The sequence below is a fragment of the Tympanuchus pallidicinctus genome, unplaced genomic scaffold, assembly GCF_026119805.1.
Source record: "Tympanuchus pallidicinctus isolate F22 unplaced genomic scaffold, pur_lepc_1.0 scaffold30, whole genome shotgun sequence".
NCBI classification, from domain to species: Eukaryota; Metazoa; Chordata; class Aves; order Galliformes; family Phasianidae; genus Tympanuchus; species Tympanuchus pallidicinctus.
This window is the reverse complement of record NW_026294748.1, coordinates 744,478-763,577: the sequence shown is the minus strand read 5'-3', so window position 1 is coordinate 763,577 and position 19,100 is coordinate 744,478. Positions and strand designations below refer to the sequence as shown.

At 46.5% G+C, this 19,100-nt stretch overlaps 1 protein-coding gene across 1 annotated transcript; it reads right to left on the bottom strand.

Moving 5' to 3' along the window:
- Positions 1-1,002: 1,002 nt before the first annotated feature.
- Positions 1,003-18,642, bottom strand: DDX6 (DEAD-box helicase 6). Its single transcript, XM_052697203.1, has 14 exons — positions 18,501-18,642; positions 15,996-16,473; positions 14,510-14,573; positions 13,941-14,045; positions 12,570-12,699; positions 11,953-12,099; positions 11,608-11,706; positions 10,639-10,757; positions 10,172-10,300; positions 9,745-9,861; positions 8,455-8,518; positions 6,913-7,014; positions 6,097-6,276; positions 1,003-5,025 (listed from the first exon to the last, which is right to left on the bottom strand). The coding sequence occupies exons 2-13, from the start codon at positions 16,193-16,195 to the stop codon at positions 6,101-6,103; spliced, it is 1,452 nt and encodes a 483-aa protein (XP_052553163.1). The 5' UTR covers positions 16,196-16,473; positions 18,501-18,642; the 3' UTR covers positions 1,003-5,025; positions 6,097-6,100.
- Between the last annotated feature and the right edge of the window lie 458 nt (positions 18,643-19,100).

Genomic DNA, 19,100 nt, shown 5'->3' with positions numbered 1-19,100 from the left:
GGAAGCCAATAGCGGGAACTCTATAAACAGCCCCCAGTGGGGTTAAGAGGCTTTGGGACCAGCCCTGCCCTGGATCCCATCCCACAGCAGGTGGGAGTCACTGCTTTGTTAGCACGGCTGGGACTCATTGGAGCCACCCCAGACCCTGCCCTTGGGGCTTGGCTCACCCAGACCAGCACATCCCCATGGAGGTCCCACTGTGTGTCCAGGCGGCCACCTGGCTGTGTGGGTTGTGGTGCTGGGGTGGGATGAAGGATGCACAATGAGGGATGCAGGCAAAAGGAGGGCGAAGGATTTGGGGTGGTCCTGTGCAGAGCCAGGTGGACTCAGTGATCCTTCAGGACATTCCGTGATTCTGGGATGCGGAAGGGCTGAGGGATGCAGGGTGCAATGAGGTGGGTTTGGATGCGTGGGCAGAGGACGTGAGGTTCAGGATGAACAATGTGGGATGCAGGATACTGATTGATTCTCTAACAGTTGAAGTATACGTAGACCCAGAAAGGTTCTGCTGACAAGTATTTTATTAAGCACACGTGCTAATTTAAAGCACCATGATACTCTTGCTGGAGGATCCACAACGAGGGGGTATTTGCATTAGGAACTGATCAGGGAATAAAGGCTGCCTTCTCCCACCTGCAGTGCTGGCCGTGGCTTTGTGACCAACGACCTCTATGAGCTGAGCTGAGGAAGGAGGACTGGGAGCTCCTATGGCCCCACAGCACAGCAATGGCTGAAGGCACAAAGCACCTCCCCTGGGGGAAGCTTCCAGCAGGGCGGTGGGATTCCCTGATCTCGCGTCCATCCCAACCCCCCGGGGTTCTGTTGCTCACTCCTCAGATCCCTCACAGCTCCCATTGCAGCCCGGCGGCTTCTCCACACGCGATGGCACCACACAGAACCAACCGTGGGCTGGACGCCCCCCGTGCCCCCCTGCGGTGCGCAAGGCAGGAGGGCAGCATGGCTGGGGCTCAGCGCCGCTCAAAGAAAGACGTGAGACCACGCTGGTGTTCCAGGGAGCTTTTATTGAGTTTAAATCAACAAAATCAGGATTTTATCATGTCTTATTTTCGCACTCTGAACTCGTGAAACTCTCCGCGAGTCGGTGCTGCGACACACACGCATCCAGAAATACATTCTCAACCAATTCTCAGCTCCGCCGGAGAGTTTGCCAATTGCCAATTTAACCAAACGCCAATTTTCCCCTCCCCCCCAAAAGTTTGCAATGATTTGTCCGTGTTGTTCACTGATTAACAGTAACATTCAACTTCCTGACAAGGGACCGGTGGGTTATGATGCCCCACCTGAACTGCAATATTTTTTTCTTCAAATAAAGTTGCTTTTATTTTTGTTTTTTTTTTTTTCTGTAACGGGAACAATGACTGTTTTCTTCTCCTGCCACCCCTTCCCTTTAATTATTGGTTAAAATACAGCAAGGCTGTATCTTAATAAACCCATCCCTCCCACCACCCCTCCTTACCCTTCCCTCACTTCGTCTAGAGCAGAATTTAAAAATGCTTCCACGCAGACACGTCAGCAACGCCGCAGGAACGGAGCCGAAGGCAGGGGACGATGCAGCACAGCCTCCAGGTGCTCTCTGGTCCAGAGCCCTCGTTTATTATCAACTCCAATTAAAGAGGCTGCGAGTTCCCAGCAGTTGGAAACGGCTGTTGTGCCCAACTGCGCGGCAGCAGAAGGGAGCTGCGCTGCGCCCAGCTGCACTGCGGCCTCCTGCAGGACGGAGCCGCTGCACAGCGCTGCCCCCCTCCCCATCACTTCCATCACAAGGCGCGAAGCATTTTTAAATCCTGAGAGCAGACACCCACCCCCAACCCGAGTAAAAAAAAATCAAAATCAAAATCAGAATGAGATGATTTGATACCAACGTGCGTACGACAAATTCATACCGAGCTTCCGTGTTCTTACCCACAACAACAACAACAACAAGTCGCAGAGCGCAAAGGAAAGATGCTCCCATCTCATTCTGGAAATTAAAATACCTATTTGAGACCAACCCACCCCCCACCCCCCCGAGGGAAAGCCCTACAGAGCTGCACCCTGAGGCCGGCCTGCAGCTGATCGGAATAAATTGGCTGCAGATTGGTGTCCATCTCTTTGCGGCCATTTCACCTCAATTCAAGGAGTTTTAGACTTCTGGGAGGAAAAAATGCAGAATTACTCATATTATCATTGATGCCATCTTTGTCAGAGGAAGTATTTGGCCCAAGGGCTCCTCTGCTGAAGGAAGAGACTGGCTCCAAGCAATGCACAAATGCAAAGGCTGGCACGACCAGAAAAAGAACAGGGTGTTACAAGGAATCTCAAGAAGCCAAAATCCATTCACAATTGATCTCGGGGAGAAAAACAAACAAAGGAAAAAAAACCCTAGGCTTACCCTAGTCGTTTGGAGCATCTTTCCGTTTGCATCTGTTGGAGATAGCCTGTTAGCACCAAGAATAGGCTGCTTCCTTCAGCACTGGAAGCCGCCTAGAAACGGTGCCCCCGATATTCAGGTAAGTGCCAATCCTCAATAAGAGGCCAAGTTTAAAGTAATACTTTCCATTTAAAAGTTCTGTGCTTCAAGAGGGACCATCAGAGCATGGCACCGGGCTCACTGCCCCCATCAGGCAGAGCACACGCACCTCACCCCACACTGCTGTCCTGTTCTTGTCACACGCGTGCGCCCCGCCAAGATCCTACACTTGTATTTACATTTGTCAGGTCTTTGTTGCACTAAAACGATCCCTCTTCTGACTCTCTGGAAAAATCATAAGCTGGCTGCAGTACAAGAGCAAGATTTTACTTTTGGTCAAAGTTTGCACCCACAAAGTCCCACCCCCGCCCCCCTCCCAGCACCCCAAAGTTGTTTACATTTAGTACCTGCCAGTCAAATGTAAGCTGTGTGGCTCACAGAGTGTCTGTGACCAAGCTCTTGAGTTTGTACTCTAGTGCAGCATTTGCTACAGTTATGGAGTCACTGCTGACACAAAAAAAACTAAAAAAAAAACACCCTTTCCATCATCTTGTAAAGCTGTTGTCAGGAGGCACCTGGTTTGGTGAGTGTGTTCCTCGAGGAAAAGGACAGGAAAGTCTGCCTTTTGGTTCCAATCATACTCAAAACAACAGAAAAAAGTGTGGGAGGGGTCAAAAAAAGGGAGAAATTAAGACAATTAATTAATTCCTGCCTCAAAGTAAGCAAGCATAGTGTGAGTGCAGCATCTGTATACAGAATAAATGAGCAAAAGGGATTGCATTCGTCCAGGTGCCTCCTGACGCTGTTGTTGAACAGGCTAAAAGGGAATTTTAAAAGTTTACAGTTTGATTTGTCTCACTCCTTTTGCCTGGAGATCAGGCCAAACATCAAGCATGTTGGGAGGGGCACAATTTAAAGCAACACCGTTTGACCAGGAGGCGTCCCAGCGACAGGCAGCGAGCGGCGCCTGAACAGAGCGATGGCGAGCAGCTCTGCAGCCCCAGGCACACGAGGGCTTCACCTGCCCTGCTCACCCAACGTCTGTACTGAGGTCGTGCTGGGCAGAAAATACGCAACGCTGCAGGAAATCGATCGTTCCCATCGAGCTCCAGAACTGTCCGTTCATGCATCTCAGTTTCCTATGGTTTAAGCCCAAATCCACACCTTAGCACATCCTGCTCAGCAGCGCTGACGCCCGCCGCATCCCCTCGTGCCACGCAGAACGCGGCTCGTGGCACCTTCAGAGCTCGCCAAGTTCCTGAAGTTTCTAAGGGGAAAATTGAAGAGCGTCTCAAACGAGCTGAGCCACAGAGTGCTGAGACCTCAGGGCCTCGCAAATGATCTCCTCCACACGAGTGGCACCGGCAGCGCTGCTGACAGCGGAGCAAACCCACCCCGACCAGGGGCACACGAGGAGGCTGCCCTGCTCACAGCATTTCTCATCGCTTAGTGTTGCAGAAAACTGAGCCCCTCTCATCTTTAGCTGCTCCCATAATCAGTCAAATCCCTTTAACCCCAGCAACCTTCATCAAAAAAAAAAAAAAAAAGAACAAAAAAGTTATATATGAACCCAAACAGGAAAAAAAAAAATATTTACAAAGTTTGTACAATATACACATCTGATTTTCTATGGGACACACTGCACCAGAGGAAAGAGGGCCACGGCTCTGAAACAAGTCTACATATCAAGTGCTGGAACTACTAATGGAGACTTATGGTAACCAGTCTTTAGTGTTCTGCTAGAGCATAGGGGTTTTCTTATGGCTCCTGCAAGAGATGACAGGCTACTCTTTCCTTCTGGAGCTACGATGCTGCACCTAATCAGCCCAGATTTTAAGTTGGTTTTGTTTTAAATACAGGTATTTACAGTGTGGGTGAACTGCAGATGCATATCAACTCCTCCAACTAAAGAAAAAAAACAAAAAGGAAACAGAAGTTGAAGACAAAGTAGTATTACCAATAAGTTTCACCTCACAGCCCTGGCCTCGAGTACTTGGAGAGGAAGAGAGGGGGGAGAGAGGGGAACTTTGACCTGAAACCAAAAACGGCGGCTGACTCCTCGGGCTGCGTCAGAAAGGTGATGTTCTGAATGGTCTCATAGCATAAGGCACTTTGCACGAATAAGTAACAAGCTCTTTAGCTTCAAAACAGATGAGTAACCAGGGAGAAGTTGAAATGCACTCAGTCGACGGTTGGAGAATTTGAAATCGCAGACAAGCTCGTGTTCAAAGATTCTTCTCTTTCCAGGGTTTCTCTTCTTCCCTTGCTGCCCCTCCCACCCAAAGAAAAAAAAATTTAAAACCAGCAGTTAGTGCAACTAATGTTCAATCAGCACACAGTGCAAACGAGTGGAAAAACAAAAAGACATTCCTCCTTTCATCTTCTTTCTTCCTTGCTGCCAAATTTAAAAAGAAAAAAGGCCGAGCTCTTTAGTCTTCATAGTTCCAAAATGAAAAGACGAAGAAAAACCCACAAAGAGAAGGGTATCCCCAGAGAAATGATGTGTCACAGATGTGGATCAAAGGGCTTCACCTTCTGGCATATGTAGTCAAAGCCTGAATAAATAAATACACAAATGACAACCTGCAATAAGCCAGCTCTGTGCAAAACCTAACAACTGAATCACGCTGACTGTGGGGCAGCTGCACAAAAGCCGCCGCCATGGGCTGCAGTTCAACCACTGCCCCTCAGATGTGCCTCTACCACCCAACTTCTCTCCCCAAGGAAGCCACCCAAGATCCCTGCCCAGCTTCACCGTTTGCTTTGCTTTATTCATTTTAGAACGTGGAGAAAGCTCAGCCAGCAAAGTAGAGGCCACAAGTCAACCTGAATGACCAGCTGGCTAGGGCTGGCCTCCAGTTATTTCAAAGAGATACAGGCTTCGTTTTAATTTCCATTTTAATTAACAGACTGTTTCTTCGGCAATTTCTTTTGTCAACAGAGAGCAATTTCAGCAGCTTTGTTAGAATTCTTAACTCGTGATCTCTAAGAGAAGATACACCACAGAACTCCCTTCAACCCAAATGGTTTGCAGCATCTCAACAAGTAGCAGATCAAACACTGCCTAATTGCTGTGGCTGTGAGAATAACAGTTTCCTTGGATTGTGAATCGACTCAGCCTTCTTTCCTCAGACAGCCATCAAAAAGTCACACTTCCAAAGTCCTTGCCAAAGAAACCTCATTTTCTTTTTATGTTATGTAGACCTCAAGTGGCAACACAGATGAATTACAGCTCTGTTACCTGCTGTGCTTATTGCAAAAGTTGTACGAATCAAAGGATGCAAAACAAATGAGGCACTCATGGCTTGAACCTGCTTCTCTCAGCTGCTGAGGCGAGCAGGCTGTTCTGTTGGTGCTTTGTTCTTAGGAGAGCTGTGTTCTCTCCTCACCTTTCTAATCATCACTTTCTGCCCGTTCTTCTCTTAGCTAAGAAATACAGAAAGAATTCGCTCAGCTGCTCACAGTCATCCTGTCTCTACACAGGACTCCTAGACAGGATCCCCCCATCTCCTCTGACAGCCTACTTCAAACCCTTGTTTTCACATCCCAACGCTGCTCAGCACAGCAGTTTCCCCTCCTCCCCCACAGCGCCACTCCAACACCACTCCAAGTCAGCACATACGCACATGGTTACTGTTTCTCATCTTCTACAGGTTCACTGTGGTATTCTGCCACATAAAGGCTCTTGTCAATGTTGCTTGGTATGGGTTTGATTTCAGTTCCCAACTGCTCCTCAATACTTTTCAGGTTGAATCGATCATCATAGGTGATCAAGTTGATGGCCAGGCCGAGATGTCCAAAGCGACCTCAAGAAAGAAACTCAGACTGAGTCACAGGAGGTCAACTGAAAAGATTCTGCAGTGCTGCTAACGCAGCTCCCTGCTTATAAATGTCCACCTGGACCTGTGAGCTCACACCAACATCTGCTAAGGCCTTCCTACTACCAGTAGAAGTCTTCCACTACTGCAGCGTGGAGCTGCGTGCGCAGGTTTGTTCTTCACTGCCATTCTCAGCACGTACCTGACACCACAAACACCTTGGAGCACATGGAGACCAACAGACAAACAAGACCCACCATACTTAAAAACCCACGGAAACCATGTTTTCAATACACAACCTTCCCAAACTGCAAACAATAAACATTGGCAATGTCATGGAATTAAAGCAAAAGGTGCCTTTTTCCCCCTCATTCTCTTTGTTTCTTTTTTTGTTTCTTTTTTTTTTGGACTAGGCTCTTCAGGCTCGTTTAAAGAGCACAGCCATTTACTCAGGTATTTGTGAAGAAAATCCTACGAGATGGTGCCTCTAAGTAAACATCAGAAAAAAAACAAAGCTAATCAAAATAATTATCAAGTACAGTAACAGAAAGAATCCAGCCAAAGCCTAAGGAACGTTACAGCTGTCAGCACGGTCGTTCCTCAAAGATGTTTCTCTCCTCTCACCTGATCTGCCAATACGATGGAGATAAGTCTCTGCCAGCTTTGGAAAATCAAAGTTTATCACCACATTCACAGCTTGGATATCAATACCTCGGGTAAACAGATCTGAAAGACAACCCAGGTCACAGAGAGCATTAACTTCCATGAAATCTAATGCTGGGCTGGGAAATTCAGGAAATGTACATTTCTGAACACAGGTTAGGACTAGTTCCTAAAGATAAGCTCTCTGTATATCAAGACATTTTGCATACAGTTCTGTTACAGCCTCCTCCTGCTCTTTATCCATTTTAAGCATAATAAAATAAGAACTATCAAGACATCAAATCTTCAGATCTAGGTCAATAGAAGTAATTCACACCAAGCCAGTTTTTGCACATGGAGTCTATTTCTGAGCTGGTCACCTTATATAAGCACCTCATCAAATAAGGCATGCACTGCCATTATCACAACAGACTTAAATGTGAGCTACATCCTGCTAACTTAACTATTTCTGTTTCATTTCAAGTGAGTTTTGTTAGCAGCTCTAAGATAACTCAGGTCATATACAGAGCAATCAGAACTGCAAAGCATTTAGAAAAGATGAACTACAAACATTTATGGAATCAGTAAATCATTATTCAATAATCCTAGCCACTGTTCCACCTACAGTGCTCCTATTTCATATCCAGCAATTTACAGAACACTCAAAAGTTAGAACATACAGAAAACATAACTGAAATACAAAGTATGATCGCAATGAAAGGATTTGTTAACATGCTGCACCACCATGGTTTGACTACAAGAGAAAGTCTCTATGCCTCTCCACCAGCAGAGGGGTGGCCAGCAGGGACAGGGAGGTGATTGTCCCCCTCTGCTCTTATGAGGCCCCACCTGCAGCACTGTGCCCAGGTCTGGAGCCCCCAGGACAAGAAAGACAGGGAGCTGTTGGAGAGGGTCCAGAGGAGCCACAAAGATGATCAGGGGCTGCAGCACCTCCCCTATGAAGACAGGCTGAGGGAGCTGGGCTTGTTCAGCCTGGAGAAAAGAAGGCTGCAGGGTGACCTCATTGCAGCCTGCAGTACCTAAAGGGAGCCTGCAAACAGGAGGGGAATCAACTCTCTGAAAGGGTTGATAATAGCAGGACAAGGGGAAATGGTTTTAAGTTGAGGGAGGGAAGATCGAGGTTGGATGTCAGGGGGAAGTTCTTTGCTATGAGAGCGGTGAGGTGCTGAACAGCTGCCCAGAGAGGCTGTGATGCCCCGTCCATCCCTGGAGGTGTTCAAGGCCAGGTTGGATGGGGCCCTGCGCAGCCTGGGCTGCTGTGAAATGAGGAGGTTGGTGGTCCTGCATGTGGAGGGGGGTTGGAGCTTCGTGATCCTTGAGGTCCCTTCCGACCCTGGCCATTCTGTGATTCAGGAGCACTGCAGCCCATTACACACAAGTATGACAAAAATTCTCTTACTAAAGCAGATAAGTTTTATCACTAAACAATTGATCTGTTATACCTAGGCTAATGGCTACTCCATCACAACCTTCAGAAACAGAGAAATGCAAAGGAACTCTTACCAGTGCAAACAAGATTGCGGCATAAGCCATTTCGGAAATCATGGAACACGCGGTTGCGATGCTCCTGGAAACACAGCAGGAAAAATCCAATTAAAGAACAGCTCGACTTGCAGCTGAGTACTCAATTTACAGCCACAAATCCCACCCTCACCTCCTCATGAACACCAGCTGACTCAAAGCTGCTCGTTCTACTTCTCAACACCAGAATTTTTGGTGCCCAAAGCTTATCTCCATTCCCAATGCTTTGACCATCATCTCTCCCAGCCCCGTGCCAAATTCTATGTATTAATATCTTACATCCTAAAAATGTATTTGTGAGCATTTACATAAAATCTGGAAACATCCTTCCTTTAAAACTTGCAGTAACTCCATTTTCCAAGGCAGCATGTTTTCCACCACTGGATCAGTCAGTGATGGATGAGCAAAGTGTCTGTGCAGCCTCTCCTCTTATCAACAAGCCACTCTGGACCACGCAGATTAACTTGTATCATTTCCAGAGAGAGAAATGAACAAGTTGCAGCGTCCCATCAAACAACCAACCTCCATTTTTACCAGAAAGATGAACTATTGACAAATCAGAGAAATGAAAAATCAGGTCTCAAGCAACCCATCAGCACATCTGTGTCCTCAACACTGACATCACCTTCACTTCTGCTTCAATTCCTGCTCCACATATAGCCCAGCAAATGTTTGTCTTATCTGTCAGGCCAATAAACAGCTAGGTTACCATTAAAGCTGTTGCTTTAGTTTGTTCTTGCTTACATACAAAATGAAAAATATTTTAAAGTCCTACTGCCTTCTGCACATCACTTCGACCTCCTGTGATGCCCCAGTTCACTGGCTAACAAGGAAAGCTACAGCATGAAGCTTGAGGATGTGAGCTACTCTCCAAGTCATATAAATCCTTGTGCATCAAAGGCCACGTTGATATTTTTCACGGCAAGGCCATGGGTGCCAAACTGCTATGCAGTAGTTGGCACTTCTACTAAGAGCTCTGATCAAAGCTGCCTCCCTGACTTCTCAGATTGCCCTACAGCATGGAGCAAGAAGTGTTGCTTGCAGTCATGCTGTGTGCTCACCTCAGCTGAGTACTGCTCTGTTCGGATTCCTAAATACCAACTCATCAGTTTGGAAAGAGCTAATTGCAGAAAATGTCTGGACACAAAGTGGAACCAAAACAAAATACATTTTCACAGGATAGGTAAATTTAAAGCAAGCCTCAGACTTTGTTCAGCTATGCAGTAGAGCTGAGAAGAACCCAGGCAACAACTGCTGTAACCTCATACTTACCTGCCTCATTTTAGCATGGATGTAGAAGCAGGAATAGCCCAACTGGGAGATCTTTTTGGCTAGCAATTCAACCCGCTGAGAGGAGTTGCAGAAAATGATCGACTGGTTGATCTGGAGCTGGACATATAATCAGAGCATTCAGTAAACACAGAATTTTAACAGCAAATCTAAGGCATGCATCTAAATCCCTTTCAAAAAGAAGGGAGAACAGGAGCTGCAAGCAATTCATATCATATATATTTCTGAACAGGGGAAAAAAACTGCAAGGCTCTGCACCGCAAAAGTACAGGACAAGAATCATTTCTAATTTCAGCTTCTACAGCAGCATTAGTGCATTGTGTCAAGGAAAAACCTCCATCACCTTAAGTCTTATTACTCATTTTGAAGGGGCAAAATGCTTCTGTAGGTTCTTGGCCCTATCTCTTACCCTGGAAAACAGCGTGTTGAGGCAGTGAACCTTCTGACGCTCGGTGACGTAGGCATAGTACTGGGTAACTCCCTTCAAGGTCAGCTCCTCCATCAGATTAATCTCATAGGGTTTCTGCAAATGGGAATTCTGAAAGACAAAGAAAAATCAGGCAGGCGAATCTACAGGCAAAGCAGCATAAAGACACCTGATCCTCTGGCACACCTCCATTCCTCCAAGGCAAGAATGCATTTCCCAGCCACTCCGTATTTGCCATAAGAGAGGGCGGGTCAAATGTCAAGAAAGATTACTTGTAACTCCAAGGCACCAGGCCACACTAAAAGCAGTTACCTTCTGTCCCATATTTAGGCTGATATACGAATCAAAAAAGCACGGGTGCATAAATAATAGCAGCAACCACACAGCACTCACTGGAGCACCCTGTGCACAACGCCACATCGTGTGTCAGAGATTCCATCTGCACTCACCATGAACTTCTGTACACTCAGAGGGAAAGTGGCTGAGTAGAGCAAAATCTGTCTGTTTTTAGGTAGCGTGAGAATAATGTCTTCCATTATCTGAACAAAATCTTGAGACAGCAACTTATCTGCCTGTAACAACAGAAGTACAAGACAAGACATTGAAGAGATGGGACAAGATTCCAGTCTCCTGGTAGTATTACACTGCAGAAGGAAAAGATCACCAGGAATAGTCTCCTCTCCAGCTTCATGATAGGATTGCTCCCTTTGGAGTAAATGCTACACTCTAAGAGACATCTGATTTAGCTGCTGGAAACAGGATTCACCACTTAAAGGAAGTTTACATTTCCTGGTTTTCAAAACTGTTTTCAAAACAGAATCAAATTAAAGAAAAATAAATAAAATCCAAGAGCCTTCACACAATTGTTTTCTCAACCTTCTCACTCAGAAGCCTGTAATCTCTCAGACATTCACAAATCACATGCCCCATCCTGCAGGCATTCAAGGCCAGGCTGGATGTGGCTCTGGGCAGCCTGGTCTGGTGGCTGGTGACCCTGCACACAGCAGGGGGTTGGAACTGGGTGACCATTGTGCTCCTTTGCAACCCAGGCCATTCTGTGGTTCTATAAAAAACCCAGGCCTATTCTATGGCTCTATACAATCAGTTTATATGAACTTGTGTTAAGCACCACCCATTTGTTATGCACTGAAACTAAACAAAATGCATTCCCTCCATTCAGAAGTGACTGTTCATCTGTTCCACAGCAACAAAAAAGTAAACAGAGAAGTAAAACTTTCTTAGGTGGCTTTCCTAAAAAATTCCCTTCTTCTGCCAAAATACCTTCTCAAAACACCAAGAAATGAATTAGTTTGGTATCCTCAAGCAAAGCTACTTGTTGCTGTGCGTAACGAGGTGGCTGGCTAAGACACATCACTGCTTTAACCTATTAAAGTGAAAAGTGTTTCAAGGTGAGCAACTTGCCTCATCCAATACTATCATCTGGACATGCTCAACTTTTGCTACTCCTTTCTTGATGAGATCGAGGATTCTTCCAGGGGTAGCTATCACCACATGCACTGTGGAGTCAGAAGAGCAAAAAAAAAAAAAAAAGTTAAGGCAACTCAGGCAGTGTTTCCAGCATTCAGAGACATGTTTTATACCAAGGGTTTGAGAAAATAACTAAATACTGCGACAAAGACACATCACAAACTATTTTCTAACAAGCAAACAGTAACACAGGCATAAGAGAAAAGTACAAACTCTCTGACTCAGGACAAAAGCCCCAAACAAACAGTGACTGTAATGCAGCAAAGTGCTCCAACCTGTATCATCAAGCCTCATTATGTCATCTCGCAAATTGGTTCCTCCTGTTGTTGCCATCACTTTGGCACCTCCCATGTGTTTGCTGACTTGGATACAGATTTGACTGACCTGCAGGGCTAGCTCACGGGTGGGAACAATCACCATTGCTGAAAGTTAAAAGTACAGCATGGATTACTACCAACACAGTCTTCGATACTCCCTGCAGAACACGGAAGCTTCACAAAAGCCACGTTTCAAAGTGTTGCAGTTCCACTATGGATCTCCTGACAGATACTTACAGAACTTCTAGCAGCTACTTACAAGATAAATCCCACACACCCCCTGACACTCGCTCCACACAGCTCTGCCATCCACCACACCTGTTTATTACTCCAAATCCACTTTTTGGGGCAGGAAGTAAAGCCTGGAAGATAGCTTCCAATTCAAGTTCCTTAAATGAACCGTGCAACTTTGACAATTCCACCTTCCCTCCACCATTCCCCACGTCCTTGCTTTACAAGTACAAGCAGACAACCTGCATCACTGCATTTCATCAATCAGCTTTGGATTCAAGTCCAGACAGTGAGCACCACCACCATCACCACCATGCAGCTCAGGCAGACCCGTCCCAACTGACCTTGTATGTTGTCCTTCTTTAAGTCTAGCCGTTCAAGTAAGGGAATGAGGTAGGCTCCACTCTTGCCCGTTCCATTTTTCGCTCTAGCCAAGATATCCCTACCAGATAAAGCAATGGGGATGCTCTCCTCCTGCAATGACAGTCAATGCATGAAAAATCACGAGCTGGGCTCACTGAAGAGATGAGCAAAATCCACCTCTCCTCACTAACAGTGTAACATTACGTGTTTACTCTGTGAACAGAACATCCTGCAAGTACTGCGCACTCGCAGTGGGAAGGAGTTAAACCCATCAGCAAAGAGCTCTCCAACATCACGCAACACTTCTGCTCCCAGTGTCCCAAATAAAGTTCTTATCCTGCCCAGTGTTGGACACTGCAAGCATGGGAAACCCATAGTGACACATCAAAAAGTAATTAAAAAAAAAATCAGAGAAAAAAAATTGAGGAGGCAGCGACAGACACTTGCAAACTCCTCCAACAGAAAAAGATGCACATCTCTCAATGCTGGAAATGCATCAGCCCATGTAATTCCCAACCTGCACGCTTCTGTGACAGACTTTTCAAAAGAAAGCCTGCTGGTTTTGAGACTTCAGCCATGCAGTATTCATATTCAGGCCACATGTATTTTTCATTTTGCTTTCTTTTGCAGCAACACCTGAACAACCCAAGTATCTACAATCTTTTCATTTGGAAAAGGCGATGTTAGAATCTGTTTCAAAGCAGATATGTTAGAAATAAGCCATAGCTTTCTCCATTCCTTACAAAGTGGCCCAGCTCTCAATGATAACTCTCCAAGCCACAATTAAAAACAAAACTGACACTATCTTGCCCCCAACAGCAATTTCACACACATCAACAGTTACTCATAAAACAACTCTTAAAAGCAAGAGGAAGGGACAGAAAACTTACTGACACATTACTCTCCTATAATCTCCATTATGACTCCTTCCAGGTGCTCACGATAAAAAAGCCAAGAATGGTGATAAGGCCATACAGATACCCCTGTAACAACTGATATGCAACCTACAGCAAATCAAAGTTCCCCAGGAAATGTGTAAGAACAGCCCTGTTCTCCCTGTGACTGCCATCACTACTGATGCTACTGAATGAGGAACACACTGATGCCTCCAGAGTGAGAAGGAGAAGTTGGTTTCTCTAAAATCTCAGTCAATCCCAATCTCTTTGCCAGCCAACAGCTATGATTTACTTGGACACCAGTGCTTCTTCCCTTCTGCAGTCACAGAATCCTGCTGTTCAAACCCCCAGTTCCCCAAGCCATGACACAAGTGTTCACCATTTAAGCACAAGTAACATCAGTGAGTTTGTAAGAATTAAGCTGTTGCTTAGAACTGGTCTGTTTATTTTAACAACCTGAATAGGAGATGGCTTTTCCCAGCCCATTTCAAAAATTCCCATCAGCAACTCCCGTTTCAAACAGTAATCTTCAAACTCATTTCCTTTTGTGGAGGTCACGTCCTGGATAAGCAGAAAAAGCACATCCATAAGATTAGGTCACACAACCACAGCCATCAGCCAGAGCAGAGGAGAGGCTGCTCGTGCAGGAAGATCAGAAGCATGTTCCACTACTAGACACGAGTTCTCACTTCTCCATGCAGTATCACACAGTGCAGAAGTAAATGATCAATTTTCCAAAACACAAAAACACTCCTGTGAATCTACAGGACATCTTTTGATTTCTGCCTTGCAGAAGGCATCGGACCCAAGCTGCAGGAGTGATAATAATTAAACTAAGTTACTGAGCTTCACAAAAGAAGCATCTAATGCTAAGAAGCAACTAATTTTAAGAGACCAAATTAATTTTACAAAGCAATTTCTCATTTAAAACAGTTGAGAAAAAGTTTAAGTGCTATGGATCTTATACGACTGGTTCACTGCAGCTTCTCCCACAACTTCCATTCCTGCAATTCAAGCATCCTTACAGAAGTTTTGATTCTCAAATCCTTTGGAGGGAGTTTTAAAGTCTTCTTCCAGTCATCGCCAGGTCTACAGCAAAAGAAACAAACAAAAACAAAGGCTGGTTTAGCAACTCTGTTTTGCATTCTGATTTTCTTGGCAACAGTGATTAACATGCAATATTTTCAGCTCCTGTGTGCTGAAAGCATCTACAAGTACAAGCTCCAGTGTCTTCTGAGCAAAGTGGGATGCAACAGGCAGGAAATGGTAAACAAAGGCACTGAGCAGCCTGCCAAGTGCAAAGCAAACTTGGGAAATCTGTGTCCTGTCATGATTCCAGCCCCATTTTTGGGCCACTGAATCAACCCACAAGAACACAGGTTTCAAAGTGAGCTCTGACAGAGCGATGTCAAAGTAATAAATCCACACAGATATTTTCTACTACTGGTGTTAAAAAATAAAAAGACCCACATTTCTGAGTTCAGGAACTGTCTATTTTATATCCATGAGTAATGTAAGATGAAAATATTTCTGGGGAGAAAACCAAGTGAACACACACTGTATGTTGAACATGTTCTCAATTTGACTCTCAGTGAGATTCAGGCACTTTTCCCCTCTGAAAAGACCCCACATGGAAGAGCACAAGTTCTCCTCCTCCCCAGTCCCAGTCAGAAATCAGTTCTGATGACTTCTGATGAGTTCTGCCCCTCGATTTGGGCAGTAACTCAGTTTAAAAACGCAACTGAATATGAGCTCAGCAAACATAAAGAGCTAGAGCATCCCATGACATACTCTCTCCAGCACAGATTTTCTTCACCAATAACTGAGCAGCAAAACAGAAATTCACGTTGCTTGGGAGGAGTGGCAACTATGGGAGGAAAAAAGCGACCTGCTATTGTAACATTCAAACCTCACAGATCTGAGGGAATTTCCAACCAGCATGAATCATTTGCACACTTCCAACAGCAGTTTGATGGGAGAAGAGAGACAAACAAGAGTGTCATAAAGGTACCACCTTGATATGATCCCTTAGGCTCTAATTGAAATTGGAGTGTTACACAGGGAGTGCAACACCACCATTTAAGTTCCATGACAAAAGAGAACCAACTGGGAAGAGTTTCTCACCACAAAAAAGATCTGCACCAACTAACCCCACAGCAAGCAAAACTGGACTAAGATTAGGCTGTGCTTCCTCCTTTGTCTTACATTTCTGTTCCTTCCCACACCACTTAAAATGGGCAAAGAAAACAGGATGCTGCTGCTCAGTGGGCTACTACTGACAAGCAGCCACACGTTCTGAAAAAGCAAAGCATCAAGTTCAATTTTCACAACAAATAAACTGCAAAGGTAAACGTCAGTGAGAAGCTCACACCTGGAAAGACAGCTTTCTTTTCATATCACACATTCCAGGACACTTCTGTCATCAACGCCATAAAACAGAAGCAAACTTTTTAGAAGCACGTTCCCACTCATGTAAGCATTACTCTCAAGGCACTCGATACCAATACTCACTTAATAGTGGTGGTCATGCTCTGTGCTTGCTGTTGGGTGCCGTTGTTGATCATGTTGGCATTTTTCAGCTGGTTCATCTGTTGCTGAGTCTGTGTGCCTCCACCTCCTGGGCCCCCGCTGGGTTTCACAGGGCCTCTCAACTGCCCGTTCTGACTGGATAGACCCATTATAACAGGGTTCTCTGTTCTGGCCGTGCTCATGTTTCTATGTTTAAAGATGTCTTTTTAGACTTCAAAACTTTGAAAGTCAGTACAGAAACTGTAATAACAGTTTATTAGACTCTCCAAAATGAAGAGATAAATAAGTCTTGCTCAATATATGAGTCCTTTATTGCAATGCAGGCAAGCACCTGTAAGTCACTCAAAAGTAAAGTAGTAACTTGCTCTGATGCACTGTGGTTCAACTTTTTTTTTCTTTAAAAAAAAAAAAAAAAGCCCTCTAACAAAGCTGAGTTATATCAGAATTCACTTGCTTCAATCTGAAAGAGAAGCAGACAATCACAATTAATACACAGACTTCTGTACACACAAATCCTCCAGTTTGCCTCTGTATTCTCATACAGCCCACAGAACAGCACGTTATGCAAACATCACCTCTGCGCAGGCAGCACAACGCAGTTCTTGCTTTTCTGTTTCCTCAGCACAATTAGACACATATCAAACCTTTTCTCCCTGCTGTGAAGCTGAGCTGAGGTCACCAGAGATGATTCTGTAAACAGCTGTGCTTTCAGTAGCCTTGCAGGGACTGCTTGAAAAACACTACCTAGGCACAAATTATCTCAAGTGCTTCGCCTGTTCTTCAAGTTCCTTTTCTGCTGGGACACAGAAAAACCACCATTCTAAGCAACAATGTTAGGCACAAGGCTTTGACAGAAGGCAAAGTGACAGCATCAAATGGAAATTAACATGAGGCCTAAAGAAACATTCGACTCCAAATGCCCTTTTCACATAAAAAGTGAAATCAAAATGATCTTCAAAAATAAAAAAGAAAGAAAACCTTCAGCCAACTTCCTCCAGCTCTCAAGTTCTGACAGCTTATTCACAAACTTCTAAACTGGGTATTGATTGAACTCCACTCAAAACAGAGAAGCCCATGGTATCTTCAAGCTGAACGCACACAGCAGCTTCTCACTGAATCTAAGCAACCATGGCTAAACGAAGCAGTTGGTAAAATACATTTATAGCATGTATCCAACTCCCTGCTCACACGCTCTGCATGACGTTCTCTTCCAGCTGCCCGCACAAACTGCACACAGGAGCTGGAAGCAGACTGTCTTCAGAGGGCTCCTCCAACCTGAACCGCTCCATGGCTTGGCACACGACTTAACCCTGACGCTGCATTTGCCAAAAACATTCCTAAAGCCACAGAGATGACACAAAGTCTGCAGCGTAGGGACAGAAAGCAAGTATGGCCCAGAGACCGATAGCTCCTTACAACGCATTTAAGGAGCCAATTCACTTCTGGTTCAAAACCCTCCAGAGGAACAGAAAGTGGTGCTGCTGGCCTGGGCAATTTGTCCCAACAGACAGAAAATGCAAGGGAAAAACTGCTTGCCCCTCCCCCCACCTTCCTAAAGCATTTCTACAGAAAATAAAAGATGTACTAGAGAGCATTTCAAGAGATTGGAAAAGGAACTCAAACACCTCTCACGCTGCCCAGCTGTTTCCATGTGCATCAATTATAAATTCGCAGTGAAAGTTTAAAATCGGGTCCTTTTCCTGCTTACTTTCCTGACTAAAACCAGTTACAGATTCTCTTTGGGAAAAGGATTCTCCTTCCCATTAACTTGGTAAAAACCACGCGAACCAGAAAAGTAACGGCAGGCACCGATCGCACCCTGATCCGAGCAGCAGCAAATTCTCAAATATTTACAGCACGGAGAACCTCCCGGCTCCCTGAGCCTCACAGCTACGCTTTAAAAGGACGCAGACCAAAGCACAAAACAACACCTCGCCAAACGCAGCGAATCACCGCCCCGCTCGCCAAGAAGCGCCACCATTTCACGAGCGGCCCAGCGGAAACAGGGCCCCGCACAACTTTCCTTCGGGCCGCCCCCAGCCCCATCCCGCCCCGGGATCGCCGCGGAGCCGTACCGGCCAGGCCCCGCGCAAAAGCGGCAGCGCCACCGGTAGCCGCACGGCGCCCACCGCGTGCTCCGGACCCGGGCCGCGCTGCGGCGGTTCTCCCGGCGCGGCACGGAGCGGCGCGACCCGCCCGAGGCAGCTGCGCCACAGCGGCACCCCCCGCCCGCGAACAATGGAGCGGCCTCCGCCCGCGGCCCCGCCGCTCGGGCCACCGGAGAGCGCCGCCGCCGACCCGCCCCGAGCTCCGGCCCCGCCGCCCTCGCCGCCCGCCGCCCCCCGCCCCGATCGCGGGCCCTCGGCGCCGCCGGGCCTCGGCGCTCCCGCGGCGCCCCACAGGCCGCGAGGCCCGGCCAGACGGCGGCGACCGCCCCACCCGCTCCCTCGGGCCCGTGCCCGCCCCGGCGCTCCGGCCCGTCCTCACCGCCACCGGCCGCGCTCCCCCTCGCCCAGGTAAAAAAATCCTCTCGCTCCCACTGGGTGCCTTGTTATGGCGACTCGACGCTCCAAGATGGCGGCTTCCTCCTTCCTCCCGTGCGCCCTCCCCCTCCCGGCAGGGTTGGGCACGGCACGTCGCCCCGCCTCGCACGCACGTACGTCCGCACGCACGCCACGCGTAGGCCCCCGGGCGGTGCTCCCTCGGTCACGTGAGCTGAGGCGCGGGGCGGGATCACGGCTCGTTGGCGCACTTCCGGTCCGCCTGCTGGGTGGAACTTCCGGGGGAAAGGGCGGGTTGCGCAGCGAAGTGGCGCTGGAGGAGCTGTAGCGCTGGCTCTTCCCACCCACGTTTTTTTTCCTCTTTTTTTCCTATTTTTCTCTTCCTTTTTTTTTTTTTTTTTTTCTCCCCTCCTTTCCTCCCACTTTTTTCCCCCTTTTTTCCTTTTCTTCCCCTTTTTTCCTTTTCCCTTTTTTTCCCCCTTTTTTTCTTTTTTCTCATTTCTTTTTTTTTTTTTGCTTTTCCTTTTTTCCTTTTTTTTTTTTTTTTTTTTTTTACTTTTTTTTTCCTCTTTTTTTCCCCATAAAA